Genomic DNA, 22,246 nt, shown 5'->3' with positions numbered 1-22,246 from the left:
ATGCGTAACTAGACAAGATGATACTAATCTTAAACATGTGTATAACGTGTTTGTTGGAGGAGATATGCCTTATGATAAATTTAAAGAGATATGTTCAAAATGTTGGCAAGAAGATTATGGTTTTATAGTAGTTGATATGACAAGGAAGGTAAACGATGGTAAATATAGGAACAAGTTAAAACACTTTATAAACGTTTGATGTTTTTTCACGTTTTACGTTTTAACGGTTTACGTTTTTTGACGTTTTTCACGTTTATTGACGTTTATTGACGTTTACTGACGTTTGTTCGTTTTCTATATAATAAATGGATGAGAAAGAAATTAATAAGAATATTAAGTTAAAGGAGTTCTTGATAAAGTTCTTCAAATCTTGGAAGAAAGAAAGAGCAGGTATATATGATAAATTTAACACGCAAGAACAACCTGTAATTGATGCTATCCAAAATTTAGGAAGTGAGATCAAAGAAGTAGCAGAACAAAATAAAAATCTAATAACTGAACTTCTTCCAGCTGTACATAAGACGGTTTCAATAGATCCTAGTCTACTAGAAACACCCAAAAACACCTAAAAACACACTAGTCCTCCAAGTAGTTGTGATACACCTATAACAGGAGAAATAAAACAAATGAGAAAACAAATTAAAGACAAGGTCGAAGGAGTACAGCCTTTAACAACAGCACAATCATTTGGTAAGATTGCAAGAAAATATTATAGTAGAAGAAATGATAGTGTATTTGGAACAAGAGCTGTTGATGAAGGTGAAAGAATAATAAATAAGATAGGAAATTCTGAAGGTAAAGTGAGTGGCGATGATCTGATAATTAATGGCTAAACTTATAAAGGAACAGAAGGTCTATGGGAATTGTTAACGATGAATACTAATAAAACCATTGAATATTATGATGATGATTTTGAACAGTACAAGGAAATAATAATAGAATCAGATGCTGCTTTCCAAAAATATAATCGAGATAAAAAAAAGTAGCGTCTAATAGAGGTTCTAGGTACATTAATATTATCAAGCCTATTTGGGATGATTATATTAAACCATATTTACCTCCACCACCAACAAGAAAGAAAACACCAAAGTCTGGGGAAGGAATAAAAATATAAAATGAATTACCTAATGAATATATATGGATGGATGGTGTGAGAAAGTTAATTGATCGGTTAATAGTTATAGATGGAGAAGAAAAGGCTGGTAATAATAACTTTTTATAATGAGAAAGTAGGTATAGTGAGTATGATTAATAATAAGCTTTCGCAATTTATTCCTAATGATCCGAATGGTATAGGTTATTTGATTAAGATCTTAAATACATTACCACCACGATTTTGGAATGATGAGAAGCTTGGAAAAGGACTAATTAATGAGATTTTAAACATGAAGGGGATACCAGAGTTACATATACCAGGCTATGAAGTTTGTGAGCCTTTTACAAAGCTACAAGAAAGATTAGAAAGAGGTGATAAAGGTATTAACCCATTAGATGAGGCTTGTAAAGAACACGATATATACTACAGAGACAATAAAGATACAGAGTTAAGACATATTGCAGATAAGGAAATAGAAACTAAAGCATGGAATAGAGCATTTAGTAGTGATGCATCAATTGGTGAACGATTAGCTGCTTTTGGAGTTGGTACTGCTATGAATGCTAAGGTTAAGTTAGGATGGGGATTATAAGCTTTCTAAATGTTATTATGTATAATTCTTTTATGGGTATATTCCATAAAAGCGTTGTTTTAAGATTTTCTTTATAATAAATGGATAGTATTGAGAGTTATGAGTTACAGAGTTTTAAAGCTAACACAAGAACATTTAATAATTTGAATGAAGCTAACAAAGATATTGAGTTTGATTTCGATGTGGGGGATGGGTTTATACATCCACACAAAGCAGATTGCCATATGATTTTTGAAGTTGTTGGGGCATCAGCTGGAGGAACATTTGGTGCAAATGATACTATAAAACTTGTAGATAACTTCTTACCATTTTTCTTTTCTCAAATTGAGGTTAGAAAGCATGGAGTTATTATAGATAAGATTGAACTACCTGGAATAACATCTACAGCTATTGAAACATTAAAGATTTCCAAACCAGAAGTTGAATATCTATTGGACAAAAGATTTTAATTGGACAAAAGAACTTTACATATGATCCTAAGAATGAGAAAGTAGAAGAAGAGTTTGAGATAATTAAATGTATTTTTTGTAATGTTTATAGAGGTTTTCCATAAACGTTATTTTAAAATTAACAAAAATGATTAAAAAATGTTTGTTAAAGATAAAAATAGAAAGTGATCATTGATTTTCTATATAATAAATACAATGGCGAGTCATATTGAGTTTTAAATAAACTTGGAAGTCTTGAGCAAAAAGAAGTCATTGGATTAAAAGAATTAGAATTAGATACAGAATATAAGATTGTGAAAATGGAAAAGATTAAAACTAAGTTTGGAAAGAGCATTTTAGTTGAATGTGAAGAGTTTAAGGTCTTTCTTCCACCTAGATTTACAAAACACTTAACAGATAAAATGATTGAGGAGATCGTTAAAGATGAATTAAAAGTCAAATACACTGGTCTAAAAGATAATTATCCAACTGTTGAGTTCTGTATGTAAATTTCAAATGGGGAGCGGTTTTATGAATTTTTCATAAAACGAACATTTTCCTTATAACAAATAAGAAGCTATGGCTAATTATTTGATTAAGAAAAATGACGTTAAAGCATTGAGATTCCTTCGCATAGATGAGTTAGAAAAAGGTAAACCGTACGAGGTAACATTATGGAAATTGATTCAAACACAGCGTTATGATCAAAGAGTTTTAGTATATTCAGATGAGAAATATAAGACATTATTACCACAAAGATATAATGATGATAGTTAGCAAGTGTTGAAAGACAAAAAAAAATATAAGCTGTTTGTTAAGTATGAAGGTTTGAAAGATTTAGATAATGGTTATAAAATACATCAGTTTTACTTTAGAAATGAATCCAAACAATAAAAAAATGATTAAAAAATTTTCTAAAGTAAAAAATGAAGTGCTTAGTATGGATCCCCAAAAGAAGTTTATACTTACTAATAATTTCAATGTAATTGTGAAAAATGTGCAAACCGAGGTCCAAGTAGTTTTTTATATTAACGGTTGTTTATTCAGCTTGAACTATGACCAATGGACTGAGTTTAAGAAATCATTGTTTCCTATAGAGAGCGAAGTTAACAGAAGTTTTCATTATCAGTACCCAAACTTGTAATTTAAGTATGTTTTAAATTATAGTTAATTGATTTTAAGAGTTTTATGGTTATAAAGCTATAAAACTAAGACCTTTAGACATACAGAATGCAATACCGTTTGAGTTTTAAAGATACATGTATAAATAAGAGATTTATTTTAGTTTTGTAATAGTATCCTTAGAGTTATACTACTTGCAATACATTCAAAAACATTCTTTTGACCGCCGTTTGAATTTTGAAATCGGTTAATAAATAACGGAAATATAAACAACGGAGATATAACGATTTTTAAAATAGCATCCCTTCAGTACGCCACTAATGACAGGGTTGGTCATCTTGTACAAAAAATTATCATGTTTACCTTATTTGGTGGTAATTCATTGGTAACAGTTTCAAGGCTTAATGCGTAATTTTCGTAATTCGTAATTCGTAATTCGTAATTCTGGAAAAACATGTTAAAAATAATTAGTTTCCAACCCTGTTTTTAGAATTTGTTTTACAACTTAGGATTTAATTCTAATATTCTGATATGACTCAGTGCTGATGAAAAGGGGAGAAAGAGAGAGACGCGAGCGCTACATGTGGTACGTTTTGAAACTAGATGCTAACTATACCGAGGAAGATTATAACGGCGAATATGCATTCGCTTGAAATCTGACCGTTACGAGAGGAAAGTTGAGCGACGAATACGCCGTCCCGATCTATGTTTAGGCGTTAAAATCAATGTTATCTATATGGGAGGCAAAGAATATACCGCCGTTACTTCGCTGTTATCATTCTCTCTCTGTTTCTATTGCACAAACCTCTTTGTCGTTCAGAGCTGGTACTGGAATCGATCAAATAAACCAGTGACAGATGACCTGTTCAAGAGTAAATGCTGCATTTGTTATATTCCTTCTCATTGAATTTTTAAGACTAATTATTAACAGATTTTCACGATTCAAGTGTCAAATGAAAGCTTGTGGACTGGAGATTAAGATGCAATAAATATGTTTTGTGTGGGAACCCATTGTAATATTATAGATGTAAATATTTATGATTTTTAAATGTCATAAAAGTTTATTCACTTTAGCATTGTTGTTATGGGAATACTTTGCGCTATGTAACTTTGTATAATTAGTTGGATCCTTCTGCGCTGGTTAAAAATATTGGGAGAGGGGAAAATGCGCTCGTAGTAACCATATCATACCACTAATACTCTACAAAATGTGGTTGGTGTGTTTTGTTTGAACATATGCTTTGAGACCATTAATGTGTTTCCACCGTAAATGAAATTCCATCATACGTTTGAGCAGTTAACTAGTCGTAGATTGATTTCGTAAAATTTTAATTTTTACCAATGTCATTTCCCTCAAGAGTCTCCCCTGTTATTAACTTTGGTTGTCATTCCGTAACAGTGTTTGAAAAATTCTGACTATAGCAACGTAACGAAAGATGAAGACTGTCATTATAATTGTTATGTCGATTCGGTACCTAAGACGCAAATTTTCCGTTGTGTAAACGCAAACGGTTATGGAATGTGCCCGGTAATACCATACAATATTTTTCGTTTATCATTTTGCATCACGAAAATATGTAAAGTGATTTTACTATTTGGTCTTCAATGAATTATTGTATTGATTTTAGTCTTACAAAACTCCTTTTGTAATCAATTCACTTTGTAACACAATAGGATGGCCATAAAATTTTCAGCTGAAAACGGGACAGGTCCAGCCATTCAAAAATATCATGAGAAATGAGAAACAGGTCAGTGCGTAAAATAGTACCTGTTCACTTCAGCAGCATCTAATATATTTACATTGTAATATAACGTAATATATATAAGCTATAGAATATGACAGCGTTTAACTTACAATATAGTAGAACACGATGCTACCTGCACTTGCTCTCTTAATTGCCGAAAGATTTTGATTTTCGTTTCCGGCGTGTAGCGAAGCGGAAAAGAATCCGACAGTGGTCGTTAGGGCGAGTGACTCGTGTGTGATGATACTCTGTGAGGATGAGAGTTGAGTGGAATTACCTGTACACCTACACTACATTTACACTTTCTTTTACATATACACGTACATACATCCTCTTCTTTTTTTATACTCTTTCTTTTTTCATTTAACACTTCACACATTTCTTTTTGCCCTGTTCGCTTGGCTTTCAGCCCTCTTTCACTGTCTGAACGTCTTTCCCGATTTTGACCTTTTCCTGACTTTGACATTTTTCCCGATTGTGTCCTTTCTTCCCAATTGTGTCATGTATTTCCATCAATTTTGTTCCTGAATCACAAATCCACCGTGTGAGGTACACATAAGACAATTTGTACTTGTAGCACAGATGTCTTCAATGCTGTAGCTCTACCTATTTGACCGATAAAGGTCTAAAGACATGTCAAGCCTACGGAAGAGGAAGAAGGGGAGTTCGGCAGTGGCTGTTGGAGTGGGTGCCTCGTGTCTGGTGATGCTCCATGAGGACGAAGGTTAAGTGGGACTTGGTATACACCTACGCTACACTTACACTTTCTGTTACATTTACCCGTACATACATTCCCTTCTTCTTTATACGCTTACCTTATCATTTTACATATCCCACATATCCTTAATGTTTAGCCCTGTTCATCTTGGCTTTTCGCCCTCTTTCCCTGTCTAAACTTCTTTCCCGATTTTGCCCTTTTCCTGACTTTGACTCTTTTCCTGATTTGTGTCATTTTTTCCCGGTTGTGTCCTGTATTATATTCTTTTTTTTTTGAATCATAAATCCTCTGTTTGAGGTACACATTTGACAATTTTTTCATACACAAGATATTATCTAATATTTAAACAGCATTGTTTGAATATTAATTAACAAAATAAAGTCACAAAAGAATTATAGGAATTAAACAAATAGTTGAAAATAGACTGACAATAATTATGACAATGAAATTTCACTTCCAAAAATAAAAATTATTATTAAACATAAGTTCAAAACTTATTTATATTCAAATCTTCTGCTTCCATCTTATTAAATATTTGTTAATGAAATCTATAGCCTATAAATACAAATGAAAAGATTCTACTTTCTTCAGGTTGCCTTCAAGTTCTCCTTATGCCAGTTTAAAGTGTTCTATCTAAGGTAAAAGATTTCTTCAAGCTTATGGGAAGAAGGGAAGGAACTCAAAATACTGACAGCATTGCCTTTTTGTATGGCTATGCTTACGCGTTGCAGTAAAAATTGATAGCTTCTAGGCTCTCCTGTTTTTGCTGTCAGACTTGCTCCTAGTTCTTTCAAAAAATCCATTGCTTCTTTGCTGAAGACACCTGTTGTTTCGGTAGCAAAGGCTATAAAATGATGGTCTTCTTTAAGTTTAGAATACTTTGAGTGTTTGCGTGAACAAGCCGCTTCCGCTGCGCTCCCTGCTTTTATACTTGTGGATTGTAGATAAGATGGAGCAAACGTATCCACACATGTGACATCCCAGACTAATCTTAGACCCTTATTCCATGGAATTAATGTTATTCCGTCTTGCCGTTTACCATCGTTCCTGAACATTCCTGGAGGTTCTAATATACTCGGAAAGTCGATGCTTGCAAGAGTTCTTTTGAGTATGTTGTTTAATTCGCTATGACGTGCAAATCTTCCTCCACTTTTGTTGCAGATCAAAGCATGAAGACCTTTCTTGTCCATCTTGTTCTTGCAGGTGCAAATAAATTCATGACAAATATTCAGGCCTAAGCGCAATCCTATGCAGATTTTGAAAAAGTTGTCATTCAAGAATGTCCCTATGTTTATAGATGGTGTTGACTGTAGCCATGCTCCTGATTCCTTCTCTCTTAAAGCTTTGATGCGTGCACTTTCAATGTCGTTTTCAGCAACTATTTCGTGTTCGATTACCTCGTTTAGAATAATTTGATCCCATTGTTTCTGTGACTCTTTTAAAACCGGGGTTTTTCCATCGTAAATGCCTTTCCAAATTTCCAAAGCCTCTGCCAAATGGCTTATTCCCACTTCGTCAACTGGATAATTTAAAATTTTGGAAACGAGTGGCAACGCTCCGTGGCAAGAGGAAATGAAGGCAGGAAGGCATAGGTCTGATGCCTTTCTTATGCCTAAACCACCAACTCTGATGGGAAGGCTTGCTTGAGTCCATTGCGTTTCGTTGATATTGAAGTTTATTGTTGATTGTAACGCTTTCTTCAGTATGTGAACCATTTGTAAAAGTCTGGAGGGATTGACCCATGTTGGAACTGTTCGGAGAAAGTAGGTCTGTTTAGGAATGCCGAAGCAATTTTTGAGCAAAAAGAAAGCAATGTGGACTGGTAAACTTTCTAATCGGAATGAATGAATTTGACAATTTAGTATTTGTAGCACATATGACTAGTAAGCTGGTGCATCTACCTATACAAGACAAGAAATAAGAGGTTAAATTGAATGATTCCAGCCAGTAGTTTTGTTTCACCAAAGTGTCTCAAGCCAAAACTTTGGGTTTATCTCAAATTTCTTTGAGATTCTGTGTTTAAAATTGGTTGTATGGAAGTAGCTAAGTAGAACATGATATTAAAAATTCACTATTACTTGATGTTTCACGCGTATTTGAGATTTCGTGTTAAAAAAGCGCATAATGTCTGGTGAAACATACGTGAAGTGCAAAGATGAATTTGATATTTGTGTTAAGGAAGATCCACTCGAAGGGAAGGGGTGGTTATATACAGTGAAGACAGACGACAAAGAATTTTTGTACCCGAAATTTGAAAGAGAACATGAGGCAGTGTTTGAAACTATGCCTTCCTCTTCTGCTGTTAAACTATGCATTGATACAATAACGTCAGAACCTGAAACGGAAGTACTCTCTGTGCGTGATAAATATTTACAACCGTCAACAATTGAAGTGGAGTGCACACCGTACTCCAAAACCTTGAAACAGAGCACAAAGGACAATATAAATTCAGATGGGTTACAAAGGTAGTATGTTTTAACTTTATTTATTACAGATTTTTGGTCGGGGACAAATTTTGGCGATATTACTCGAGCAGACGGTTCTACGAAGTTTTGACACGTTTCTTACATTTTCAGGTTATGTTAAGAGCTTTGTATTTCTTTTAGCAGAGCATGCACTTAATGACGAGCCCCATTACTACTTACACATTAACTTCAGTTGGGCTCAGTATTAATACAGTACGGAGGTATGACATGTGAACTTAAATGCATGGGTTAACTTCTGTGTCGCCGGACCAGTTTTAGGAAATTTACCGGGTCAATTGGAGAATTTATTTAAGTTTTTGAGGAAGAATGAGTGATAGTCAGGTAAGGGAAATAATAAAAGTTTAGAAAGTAGTTGTATTTGGTTATTGTTTTTTATGTAAGCGGCACTGTATGTGAAGGGGGATGGACTATTTCGCGTAGAGGTATACTTGTTTGATGATACGGATCCATAGACTGTAAAATGCACAGAACATTTGGGGAAGTCTTTAATTTACCCATTTCATGTCGAGAACAGAACCCAACGAACCCCTGCGGGGCTTCTAACTCGTTCCTACTACTACTACTACATCTACTCCTACTTCTACTCCTACTACTACTTATATTATGGATCTGTATAGTAAAACTACACGCCTAATAACTTAATCTAACGTAAAGTAATGTAATGCAACAAAATATAACCGAATGCAGTACATTTTTTTTTTTTATTTTCAAATTGGTCCGGCGATACAGCAGTAATGAACGAACCAAATTGTGCTAGCTGGCCACTAAAAAGTGCGGATGTTAGCTACCCAAATCAGGGCCGGAGCGCAGGGGGGGGGGGTCCAGAGCGGTGGCGACGATTTGCGTCCCTAGGGAGCAAGCGCGGGCAGCGGCTGGAGTTATGGGCATAAACGAGTTTAGTTCAGAAGCATACTTACATATACAATACTTTAACTATCAAACAAAATTCATTACAGTAAGTTGTGCACTCTCAAAAATTATTTATATTCACACTCTCATTCCTTAAAAAAAATGTTAACATCGTATTTTACCTATAAATTTTGTATTTGGCAGAACTGTCTGTTCGAGTGAACCAGTATTGACATTTGTGCTGTACCGTTGAACTACATAAAAATCGAAAATGGTGCCAAATGCACTATATTTGGCTAGATTATGTTACATTAAGTTGAATTACGAATCTGTTACCTTTAAAACAGAGACGTATAAACTTTTGCAATTAGAACAGTAAATTACTATTTGTATATAAATATACCATCTGGATGTATAGCAAAAGGAAAAAAAACTACAGTACAACAAGCCGAACCAGCAAATCCTAGATGGCCACTAAAAGGGTGGAACTGTTCCTTCTTCTCTGGTGTGAAACTAAACGTTGATACAGTAACGTCAGAATCTAAAACTTAAGTACTCTCTCTGTGTGATTAAAAATTGGAACCGTCAAGAATAGAAGTGCAATGCACTCCGTACTCCAAAAACTTGAAACTGAGTGCACAAGATAATACAAACAGATAGGTCATGATAATAATAATTTTTAACTGTTTAGTACAGGTTGCCGGGAGGGACAAATTTTTGCATTTGTGCTCTATCATTGTAGTACATGCAAATCGAATATGTGCCACAAGGAGAATAAGTTTATATATCTTGTTCCATAATTTTTCGCTTCCAGCTAAAATTAACTCAGCTGGAATTTCGTCTACTCTTGAAGATTTGTCTTCCTTTATTTCTTTATAGCGGTTTCTACTTCTATTTGGTTGAGTTCTGGAATATACGGTTCTGCGGTATATTTCTCCTTTTCTCCGCACGCATTAGTTTTTGGCTGCGTGTTAAGCAAATTGTCAAAGAAATCTTTCCATCTATTTAAGATGGCATCCGTATTAGTGAAAACCAATCCGTCAGCATTCTTTAATATATAAACACGTGGTTGATAGCCTTTCTTAAATTCGTTGGCCCCCTTATACATGTCACAAATATTACTTTTTACTATAATGTTCAAGTTCTTTAATTTTAGCTTTCAAAAAATTTCGTTTCTTTGTTCTAAAAGTTTTGGAAGTTTCCCGTCTGATATCTACGAAATTTTGTGTAGTACTTTCATTCGGATTTTATAGCCAACGTAATTTTGCCTGTTTTCTCTTCTGTGCTTGTTTAATGCATTCCTCGTCGGACCATGGTTTCTTCCTACGTATTTTCGGGTGTCCCAGTTTTTCTTTTTCTGAAATTTTAATGCTATCTCTAATTCTAATCTAAGTAGCCTCAACACTAGTGTATTCCGAATCTTCTAAAGCCAAGAATCTATTTGAAACTTCAATCCGGTATTCCTCTCTCACCTAATTTCTTTAAATTAAATCCCCCAGTTTTCGGACATTGAATATTTCCTTTATTCAACGATAATCTCTTTCTTACTATCGCTGCTACGAGGTAGTGATCAGTGTCACAATCAACCCCCCTAAACGACTGGACATCAGTTATGCTAGATTGCGTTCTTCTATCTATTAAAACATGATCAATTCGATTCTTTTTTTTTTTTTCGTCTTCTGATGTCTAAGTGTATTTATGAACGTCGCGATGTGGGAATTTTGTACTCTTCACGATTAGATTTTTGAATGCTGCAAATTTCACAGGTGTAACACCGTTGTCATTACTTTCCTTATGCAGACTTTCGTTCCCTATAATCGGATTTGAAAATATCCTCTTGTCCTACCTTCGCATAGAAATCCCCTAATAGAATATTCATATGGTGTCGCGGAAGTTGCTCAAAAATCCGTTCCACTTCTTCGTAAAAACTGTCTTTTTTATCGTCATCGTTATCTTCTATTGGGGCATGCACGTTTTAGACAATAATATCACACCACCGACTCTTAAGAGTAATAAAAGAAAGTCTGTCAGCAAACCCGCTTAATTGCTGGTGATATTCGTTTATGATCGAAAAACCTTCTTCCTAATTGGTGATTTTTATTTCCTTCACACCCTACTTCCTGAACTACTACGTCCATCCTGTATTTCCCTAACTCACTCGTTACGGATTTTAACGCACCTGTCCTATAAGGCTTCTAATATTCCATGTTCCAAATTTCATGTCCATTTTCTTTTGCTGAGGTCGTGCCAAGTTATCAGGCCTTGTGCGAGACTTTCGTGACTATTTCTGAACAAGTGTCTTGTTTTACAGGATGAAGTTATTAGCCTTACCGAAACCCCCAAGCTTTAGGACAACTTCTTGTCGTCTTTTCGCGTCTGCTTACTCAATATATTCCCAACTGAGCTCTATATCTAGAGGCCTTCTCGATCCGCAACCTGAGGAGGCGCCATGCCGTGGTAACAGAAACCCACTATATGGAAATGTTATGTAAACAACATATTAATAATATATATTAAGCATATGTAATACATAAGAATAAAAAACTAAGGAAATGTTATATACTGTACAAACGACATTAAATACGACAGTGTGATAGTATGGGTCTGTATGATTTGGTGTTCATAGAGGGGATCATGAACAAATTTGAAAACAGGAGTATTCTTGAAATCAATTTGAAGAGAGGTGCAGAGAGGCTGGCATTGGCTAATGAGACTTAGTTCCAGGACAATACTACAAAATAATACTGCGGAAATTGTGAGGGTTTGGATTGTGTACAGCACTCTTCACACTTTGAGGAAACAACCCCAATCACCAGATTTAAATCCTTTAAAGAGCATCTGGAATGAACTCAAAGATCGTATTAGGAAACACCACATTAGAAGAAGCATCTGAAAGAATTTCTTCAGGATAGAGAAATATAGACCCTGTAGTCAGAAAAAAAAAATACCGCATTAATTCATAGAAAGCGGGCGATAACAATATATTAACTGTTCTCTATTCGAATAGTGATGTTCAGATGTAAACAAGGTATTTTTTTCTTTCTGGTAGTGGAAATAAGTATTCGTGGCTTTTCATGGCTTATATGTTTAGTAGAAGACAACTTTATTTTGCACCAGTTATATTTATGTTTACTTTGGTTGCATACGTATAGAAATACATGTAGTAAATATGTTTATGTCGGCCTCTATACTTTGTGTTGATTTATGAATCCCCTGATATGCTAGTTTAACAATGTGAAAAAATGAGAACATTTAACTTTTTGGATAGTATTTTAAAGTATGTTTTCGACTATAGTTTTGTTCTTTTACAGAAATATTTACTGTTCAGCATGACCAGCGGAATAGTATTTTTATACACATTTTCTCGCAGGTTTTGTAATCTTGCAAGATGGTGGGAATGAGTATTCCTCCAAAGGAGTGGCTCTTTTTCAAAATCTACATCCCCAAAGCTTAGGTACCGGTTTAGTTCTTCTATTTGACTGTTTAGGCAGCTGCCAAATCTTTTAGTACCAACATTCTCTTGATCATCTTTGTAGGATTTCCTGTTGGAATAGGTCTCAACTCATTCAGTACTGTACCTTTTATCATCTCAGTATCTTCACCCAAATGATGATCTTTAAACCTGGAATTTAATAAAATACAAATTTTCAACAGAATTGTGCGTTCGTCATCCTCCTCGTATCCGGATTTCAGCGGAGATAAAATTTCCATGTACCTGCTTCTTTCAACTTCTTTGAGTGGTTGTTCTAACATTGCTCACTATCTTCCACTTCAATCAGAGCCATACAGCAAAAAATATATTTCCTGCGTGCTTGCTTCACCATGTTTTGATATATCTTCTATCTGTTGAAGTTCTTCGATTTGAAAATATTTTGAAATTTGTCCATATAATGGCCATATGACCGACAATGTAACCGATATTTCTGGTGCGCATTGTCACATAGCATTTCTAAGGATGATGGTGGAGACAATATCATATTTAATAATTCTGTTTCTTCAGAAAATAAGATTTTTATGCTTTGTTCGGGATATATAGTTTGCTATTGCTTCTTGATGTATTAAAAGTACCAGCATCAAAGGAAAAATAGGCCACCATCTTGTTGGCCTGCATGACGGAAGGTGCCCTAAGGATTTTATTTTTTTTATTTATTTATTTATTTTATTTTATTTTATTTTTATTTTTATTTATTTATTTATTTATTTTTTTTTTTGCAACATGTGTCTCATTTTACTACTATGACTGGTAATTTCTGTAAGTAATTTTCCAAAGGTCCTTAATATTTACATTGACAAGATGTAGCTCAAGAGCTTCGTTCATTCGTATATGTAAAATAAGACCGAAAGAGCTCAAATGTTGGAAGTCACTCAGTTACAATCGTTCATAGGTTTACAATAGACGTTTTCAGGTGGCATTTCCCACATATCTATGCTAAAATTTAAAGCTTCTGATGGATTTGATTTTGGAAAATCGGAATTCCGAAACTTTAAGCCGCTTGGAGAATAAGGACAAAAGAGCCGTAAAGGTTGGAATTTCCGAATAGTCCTCAATCACCCTATGCCAGTGACCCCACTTAATTAGACTCCCTCTTGAGAAGTGATTCAAAATGTGAGAAGAACCGCGAAAAGTGTGAGAAGGACCACTAAACTTAATATTTATAGTGATGGAATATTAAGTGTTTAAATTGCATATAATTTTAGTATCGCACGCATTGCATACAAGTGTTCGTATTATATTTTCATCTATAATGTTCTTGGTATATACACAATTAATTTTCAGAATCCAGCTGACGTATTCCGATTTCTTCTGATTGGTTGTTGGCATTTCGTGCACTTCCTATATTGGTGCATATACGACATTTTCCGATTTGGAAAGAGAAGAATCTTAGCCTCTCCACATGTAAGATTCGCATCGAGTGTATTTCGTTTTCCTTTCTCCATTCGAATATTAAAGTAGCCAATTGTCCGACCATTCAAGGTATTCTTTAAATCATATTTTTTTCTTCTAACATATTAAATTTCGGAATATAGATTACCTTGACCAAGGTTTGTAACACATACTACACTTCCAAACCAGGTCGCAAATTTGAGGTTACCATGAGTAACTGAGTTCGTTCAGCATTCTTTTTTTAAGAACTGGAAATAGTAAAACTATTACATTCCCCAAATATTCGTAAAATGTCCAAAAATGTAATTCAAATAAATGCTTTTGATTCCTCTATTTCATTCTTTAGCTTGATTCCTCTGAAACTTTACGACAGCAATTTCGTGACCGTCTTGTTATAAGTTTGCAATTTTGGATAGGTAAATAAACTTCAGGAATGGCAATAGTAGTGACTTTCTTAGTTAGTTCACGTGTTAAGATCTTGTGGGAGATATTTCGTCGAATACCTAGAATATTTGCGTTTTATATTTGCTATTTTTTATATTCGTACCTTTAGTTTTATAATCTGACTTTGGGGCTCTACTTTGTTTCGTGTAAATTCAAAATATACGTGTAAAACATATTGACAATCATATTGACACCTTCTTATGAACATACATGGTATATATATGTACAGTTCATGTGGAGTACTATTCATTAGAGTAACAAACTTACAGACGTGTTCAAATTATTATGCTCACGCTCAAAAAATGCAAAGTTGATATTGCAGTCCTAATTTCGGAGTTGTAGAACATGTAATTTAATGGTTAAACCACCAGGATAGGCTCCTTCATTTGTTTACTGTATAATTGAACTGTTGATATCACCATTGAACAGCAGATGGTATTAGTGGAGGGGAGGGAGTTCTTAAAGTGTTATTTCAGTTGTAGACAGCTATTGTATTTTCTATCAAAAAGTTACAAACTGAAGTATTGTGGTTGCAGTCCTAAGCAGTTGCGACATTCAAAGGGTTCATCAGTTCGAATGGGCCAATTCAAAGTAATCGTGACGCCTCTTGTGTATTAATTTTTTATTCTGTGAAGTTCTGTAATCGCGGCACAATGGGAAAAACCAGAGACCTTTCTCCCCGTAAAGTGGAAGTTGTCAAAACACTTCCGAGGGAAGGAAGATGTACAAAACAAAATATTGCTACTACAGGTGGGGTAGGGCAAAAATCTGAGTAAAATTTCCGTTGCAATGAGCTAGAAGTAAATGTATCAGCAAATAGGGTTGGGAAGTGTGGGTGAAATGCTAAACTATTGCTAAGAGGTATGAGAAAACTAAAAAGATTGGCTCTGGGAAATAGAGACGCAACTCCTAGAGACTTAATCATAAAAATGGCTGAGTATGGTGTAAATATTTCGCCGGAAAATATTCGAAGGATTCTTTGTGCTGAGGGAATATAAGCACTCAGGCCAAGATAGCAAAATTTACTCCTGGGGGCCGCGGTGGCTCAGTGGTAGAGCGTTCACTTCTGGTGCTTGGGGTCCCGGGTTCGATCCCAGTCCCCGCCAAGTGAACTTTGTGGTGGACAAACACCGTGTGCGTGGGTTTTCTCGGAGTTCTCCCGTTTCCTCCCACTTTCTTCATTCCACCATTTCATTCACTCCTCATCATCACCGTCTCCTTTAGCCTAACCGGCATAACCGTGAGACGTAAAACTCAAAGATTTTTTCAAAATTTACTCCAATTGTATGAAACAAGCGCCTCAAATTTGCACGAGGCCTAGAACATTGGACTGCTGATGATTGGAGAATAGTGTGTTTCAGTGATGAATCATGTGTCTTCTTGTCTGATGAATGTTTACAACATGTGCGACGTCGACCTAGGGAGAAATTCAAGTTGAAATGCCTCCAATAAAACCGTGAATCATCCTACTTCAGTCATAGTCGGGGTATGATGTCTATCTTTACGCCTGGGAAATTGTATATAAAAGAGGGAACAATGAAATATAACCAATACCTACAAGTTCTCCAAAAATAACTGTTTCCCCAGACTACAGTCTGGTTTGATGACGCACACTTCATCTTTATGCATGATGAAGTTCCATGTCACCGGGGCTAAACTATAACAAATTCTTGGAGAATAACGAAATTGGTGTTCTTCCGTGGCCGAAGGGTAGTGTTAATATGAACACGATTGAAAACCCTTGGACCTACATGAAGGAAAAACTAAAGGAGAAGCATATTGCAATGACACATCAATTGATCGAGGAGATCAACAATTTGTGGTATTATGATGCTGAATTCAAGTCAAAATGTGCTAAGCTCCTACATAGTATGCCACAAAGGATAATATACTTAATAAAGAATAACGGATTTTGTACGAAATATTAATTTTTGTATGAGATATCCTTTTCTTTTAAGTTTCCCATTTTATACTTTGTTTCCAATTCAGATACTCACACTGTATTGTGTTTAAATTTGAATGCCACGGACACATTTGTTTGATATTGGAAAGCATGTGCCATGCCCACAAGAAACTAGAACAGAGTTACAGAGCAGTAATTTGGATTAAGTTCAAACGCGTTTTTTGATGTAATATTGTAAAAACAGTAAAATGTTCAGAAACTGAATGTTGAGTCTAATAATTTGAATACATCTGTATACTAAACGCGACCTTATCCTGACAGCCGAAATACGCAGGTTGAATTCGATCCATTCCGCTCATGTTCCATACTTCTTCACGTTACACACGAAAAACATTACTTAGGAGATCAATTCAAAGAGCTAATTGAGTGTAAATATATAAAAAATGCCAATACAGGAACAATATTTAAAATAAAAGATACTTGATTTATTAGTAACGGGTTATGAGAATGACGTCACAGTTCAGAACTGGAAAGAGAGAAGGAAAGAAAGGAGTGAAAAGGCGGCATCTAAGATGCGAATCTCTTGCAAGTGTTGCAAAATTATAAAGTTGATAAATCTTATATCAAAAAAAGAAGACTACTAAAATTAGTTAATTGATGAATGTCGGAAATCATCCACAGTGGGTAGGAAATGGCTTAATATTTTTATATATAAATTAAATAGAGTAGCTACCTCATAAGAAACTTCTTTGCCTGCTGGTAAATTAAACAAAAGAAAGAATGGGAGTCACGTGTAACGTCTGCAATTGTTATGCAGATGGTAACACTACTCTGCTAAATATCATGTTCGCGTGTGCGTTAGCGTGAGTACGTGGGTGTAGTGAAACTGAAACAATGGAAAGTGTTGAGCGTGAAATTGAAAATATGGATAAATCCGAATCACCTTCTCGGTATTATCTCAAACACGAGAAATGGAAACCTTTTCAAAGTCAAGCAAAGCAAATTGTCATCAATGTGTACGCACGACTAAGAAAAAAAATATGCAGAAAAAACTGTTGAGGAAATTATTGATACATGAGCGTACTTTACTGGTGTTAGTGACGCAGCAATATTTCGCGTGAAACGTGAATTTAACAGTGCAGGAGAATTTACAACTCCGGGCAAAAAGCGGCTAAATCGAAGTGATCGTGGGGAAAGTGAGTGCAGAAAATTAGATAATTTTGGGAGGGATAGTGTGCGGAAGAAAATTCGTGATTTTTGGAGAAGAAATGAAGTATCACGGGTATCACCGGTTTCCCGCCATATAGTTGTGACATTCGATTCCCACCTTGATTTATTTGTACGCTAGACCGTGGCTGAAAATTAGGAATGCCACACAACATGAAAGAGTATGTTCTATCACAGTCTATAGAACATACAGAATGAAGTTTACTTTTGTCTTGCAGTCACAATTCTCTGTATATCTTGCTTGTTGAAAACTGATCGGAAATCATCGACGGGTTCTTGCGCTATATGGTAAGTCATAGTCATATTCTTCGCAGATTTCTTTTGTTCGTGGGATTGAAATACTAACGAAATAAACAAACAAATAGAGGGAATGACCAAACTAAATTTGTTTCCGCTACAGTCTATGGAGGTCTATATGCAGCCATATACCATTCGTTCAAGTGAGTGATGTCTTGTCGGTTCATCGGCTCCCGGTCTCCATTAATTTCTTGCTCTTGTTACATGGATTTGATATATCCAACACCAGAAGACTTCAGAGGTTTCACTGAGAGTAGAAAGACGGACTATGTTTATCCAAGTCGCACATGTTTTCAATTCGGATAAGCAGAAAGTTAATAACATCGGTTAACAATCATCCATTATTTCTGCTTTCTATTCGCAACTGCAAGTGGAATTTTTTTTTTTCATATTTGCTAGGTAGAAACCAGTGAAGAATACAATGTATAATTTCTTCTCTCTTAGTGTTATTTCTCTAAGTAAGTTTTTCTCTTTATGAAGCACAGCCCTGAAATTATTTCCGTGTTAGACCTTCCTCAGTGAGGTTGTTCTTAATCATATCCATTCATTTTCTTCGTAACTACCGATCTTGATATCTTCTTATGCACAGAGTAGCACATTTGTAGTTGAGACCCGGATGTGATTCCTAGTAGAAGCTCATGTGGTTCGGATCCCACGTAAGGCTGTACGTTCACTTCTCATATTGCTTCGCTCCTGAATGTACTGCTACACTCACAATGAGATCAGAACACTCTTGTCAACGAGATAATTCACTTTCTGCAATGTCTATGTTCCACGTGATTTTAGAAAATTAGTTAAACGGTGGAAAGTATAGAATATAACTAATTTCCTGAAACGACGTAAGCACTCTGGAGGATTTCATATCGAAATACAGGCTTTCAATTGGAGGAAGTCAAGTTGTGCGGCTTTCTGTTTGTTGAGATTCTCTGCGAAGATTCAACAGCAAACAGTAAAACTCTATGCTCAATTTTCCATGTTGCTACTTTTGTTTGTGTCGGACTCTGAATCAGTGATAGCTGTATTAAAATTTTCACTGAAGTCGATTTCGAAATCATTTCGAACCTAAATCCTACATCAATCATTCAAATTGGAGAAAGATGATAAATTTGTTCTTCAACCAGACATAAAGATAATGAAAGTTGGAGAATGGTAATCAGGTTAAAATGGAGATATCCACTTTTGACAATGCTTTCCATCGCAACGAAAATATTTATAGAAACTTTTCAATTCCACATGTCTAAGTTTTCTCTATTCTTTACGTTATTAAATTCTTCCATTCCTACAAACTTCGGCCACACTTAACCTCTTATCACAATCAATACTGTCTTATGAAATAACTGTTTCATGAATATAAACAACAAATGAAGAAATGTTGTTCTAAATGTGTCCATATTTATTTCAAGACTAGCAGGAATTAAATCTAATCTTTGAGAAATTGAGAAGTTAAGCAGAAATTCAGCCTTTGACAAATTCTCTTCTCATTTACTGTTAGAAAACATTTTCCAAGTTGTACAATAATTTTGTTAGTTTTCGACATTTTTGTCCTTGATTTTTTGTAGTATGTCTAGGACAACGTTGCAGTTACAAGAACTTATATGAGTAGAAAACTAGGGTATTTTGGAATTTTCAAATGCTAAAAGTATCATAAAAATATATATTTTCAAACATATGTACTGGGTTTTCCAGCCGCAAGTGCAGGAAGACCGTTGAAGTGTAATAAGTAGTAAATAGTTCCATGATTATAATTTTTTTTTTTTTTTTTTATTTTCGCGCTTTATTCAGTTCAATCGAAGCTACGAGTATGATTGACTGGAATTCAATTGTGCATTCATATATAAAGTGTTTAAAAGTCATTTTAGCCCTTTCCAATATAATTCTTTGCTTTCCCCTATTAGTACGTGATTCAGAAATGTCATTATGGGAAAGAGAATATTTCGAATAAGTGCAGCAAGTATGCACGACGTGACAAGATGTCCTCCATGACGTGACAAGATGTCCTCAATGTATAGTAAATTTATGTGTAGATCTCTTCCAAAAACGTGTTAATATAGATTTGATTGAATAAATACAGAATAGATTTTAACTGAGTAGATTTGTAAAAAAGAATACTATTAGATGTAACGTTTTACACTTTCTAAAATCGTCCGTTTGATTTTATTTCAGGTTATCTGTCTCCTTTTCAAATGGATCCAGTGAAGAGCATTACGTTAGTTCCGACTTTACTGCACAGTCTACATTAAATGATGGATTCAATAATAAGGATGTCAGCACTATTAATCAGACGATTCTGTTAAATGAGATGTCAAATGATAAATATCTAACTCATGTCTCCTCTGACTATGGTAACGAGTTTGCTCGGAACCTCAAGAAGGAGAAGGCGATTTGTAACTTACGTGAGAAACTAGTTAAATGTAATGAGTGTATAGAGGGTTTTACTAAGGAACGCAATTTGAAATCGCGTCTGCATACTCATAATATCGCAGCAAAAGTTCAATTACAATCACACCCTCTTTCTTATTTACAGGACAGAGCTAACTTTTGCAATGTGTGTGACAAGCGTATTACGCGGGACATTTACTTGAGATCACACATGGTAACTCATAGAATTTCAAAAGAACATAATTGTTCCCAGGATAGTAAAGTGTTTGCTCCGAAAGATTCCTTGACAAGCGATATGTTACATGATACAGGTGAAACAAAACACACTTGTAATCAGTGTAGTAAAGCATTTACTAAAGTAGAGAATTTAATACCTCATGGAAATATTCATCCAGATGCCACACCACAAACATTTCATGAGTGTCGTAAAAAGGTTCATCTCTTAGGAAGCTTGAAATCACCTACACGAACTGAAGCAGTTGAGAAATTACATATTTGCTATGACTGTGGGAACAGTTTTACTTATGAGAGTGATTTGAAATCTCTTTTGCTCTCTCATAGAAGTGAAAACCCCTATACCTGCACCCAATGTGGTGAAAGCTTTACTCAACTAAACAAACTGAAACGACATATTCTTAGACATGCTGATGAAAAACCTCATACATGTTTTCAATGTGGAAAGGCATTTCGAAAAAAATATAATTTGAAAAGACACATGCTTACTCATACAAGCAACAGACCATATCTTTGTGTTCATTGTGGGAAAACGTTTAGACAGAAATATGGGTTAGAGACTCACAAGATTGTTCATACTGGTCAAAGACCTTATATTTGTCAGCAGTGCGGTAAAGCGTTTGACCGATCTGAGACTTTGAAAAGACACATGCTTATTCACACGGATGAAACTGTACACATATGCCTTTAATGTAACAAGAGTTTTAAATACTTATGTAATTTAAGAAGACATATGATTTCACACACAGGTGAAAAATCAAATATATGTAAGCAATGTGGGAAGGCGTTTGCAAGTGTGGCTAGTTTGAAATCACATACCCTTACTCATACCGGTGAAAGACCGTTCAGTTGTGCTCAATGTGGGAAAATGTTTACTCAATTACAGGTATTGAAAACTCATATTCTTACCCACACGGGTGAAAAACCATACACTTGTGGTCAGTGTGAAAAGGCATTCACTGAATTACATAGCCTTAAATCACATATAATGACCCATACAGGCGCCAAACCCTATTCTTGTTCTCAGTGTGGAGCGGCGTTTAGAAACAAGGGTAATCTTAAAAGACATATGTTGACACACACGAGTAAACGACCGTATATATGTGCTCAATGTGGCAAAACATTTAGGCAGATGTTTGGTTTACAATATCACAAGACTGTTCATACTGGTGAGAGACCATATACTTGTAATGAGTGCGGCAAGACGTTTAATCAAAAAGGGACCTTGAAATTACATATGCTTACTCATAGAGGTGAGAGAATTCACACTTGCTCTCAATGTGGGAAGGCATTTCTCCTTAAAGGTAATTTGAGAAGACACATGCTAAGTCATAGTAATCAAAGGCGAAATATCTGTAGTCAATGTGGTAAGTCGTTTCGTTATAAAAGTAACTTAAAACGCCACATGGCTGTTCACAACAGCTAGACACTAGTTATTTGCCTCTCAAGTAGCAAATATTGCTCGAAAATTTACTTGTTAGTACACATGTCCTATTATACAACTCAGAGTCACTTAGTGTAAGAAAATTTTTGGACAATACTAATTTTAGAACTGTATATAATATCAATATCAGGAATACTTGTCTTTGTTGTAACGATACCTGAACTCCAAACGAAATACTTCCTTTGTGTAATTACATGAATGTGATAGTTCATATTCTTTTGTCAATTGGTGCATGTTTTCTACTCAAGAACATGTCTATGTCCTTGATTAAATACCTTTGTATGTATAGATAAGAGAATTGGCTTCCGTGAAATAAGGTGTGTTCGGAAGAGACATCAACATACCATAGGGTAAATCAATTAAAAAAAAATCGAAATGTATAACAATTCAGACGGGA

At 35.0% G+C, this 22,246-nt stretch overlaps 1 protein-coding gene across 1 annotated transcript; it reads left to right on the top strand.

Moving 5' to 3' along the window:
- Positions 1–7,639: 7,639 nt before the first annotated feature.
- Positions 7,640–21,331, top strand: LOC145676105 (uncharacterized). The gene is made up of 2 exons (XM_081746995.1): positions 7,640–8,166; positions 19,956–21,331. The coding sequence occupies exons 1-2, from the start codon at positions 7,826–7,828 to the stop codon at positions 21,094–21,096; spliced, it is 1,482 nt and encodes a 493-aa protein (XP_081603121.1). The 5' UTR covers positions 7,640–7,825; the 3' UTR covers positions 21,097–21,331.
- The last annotated feature ends 915 nt before the right edge of the window (positions 21,332–22,246 follow it).

This window comes from Thermobia domestica, chromosome 18 (genome assembly GCF_964235325.1).
Source record: "Thermobia domestica chromosome 18, izTheDome1.hap1.1, whole genome shotgun sequence".
NCBI lineage: Eukaryota > Metazoa > Arthropoda > Insecta > Zygentoma > Lepismatidae > Thermobia > Thermobia domestica.
The sequence above is the reverse complement of the archived record's forward strand: the minus strand, read 5'-3'. Positions and strand labels throughout refer to the sequence as shown.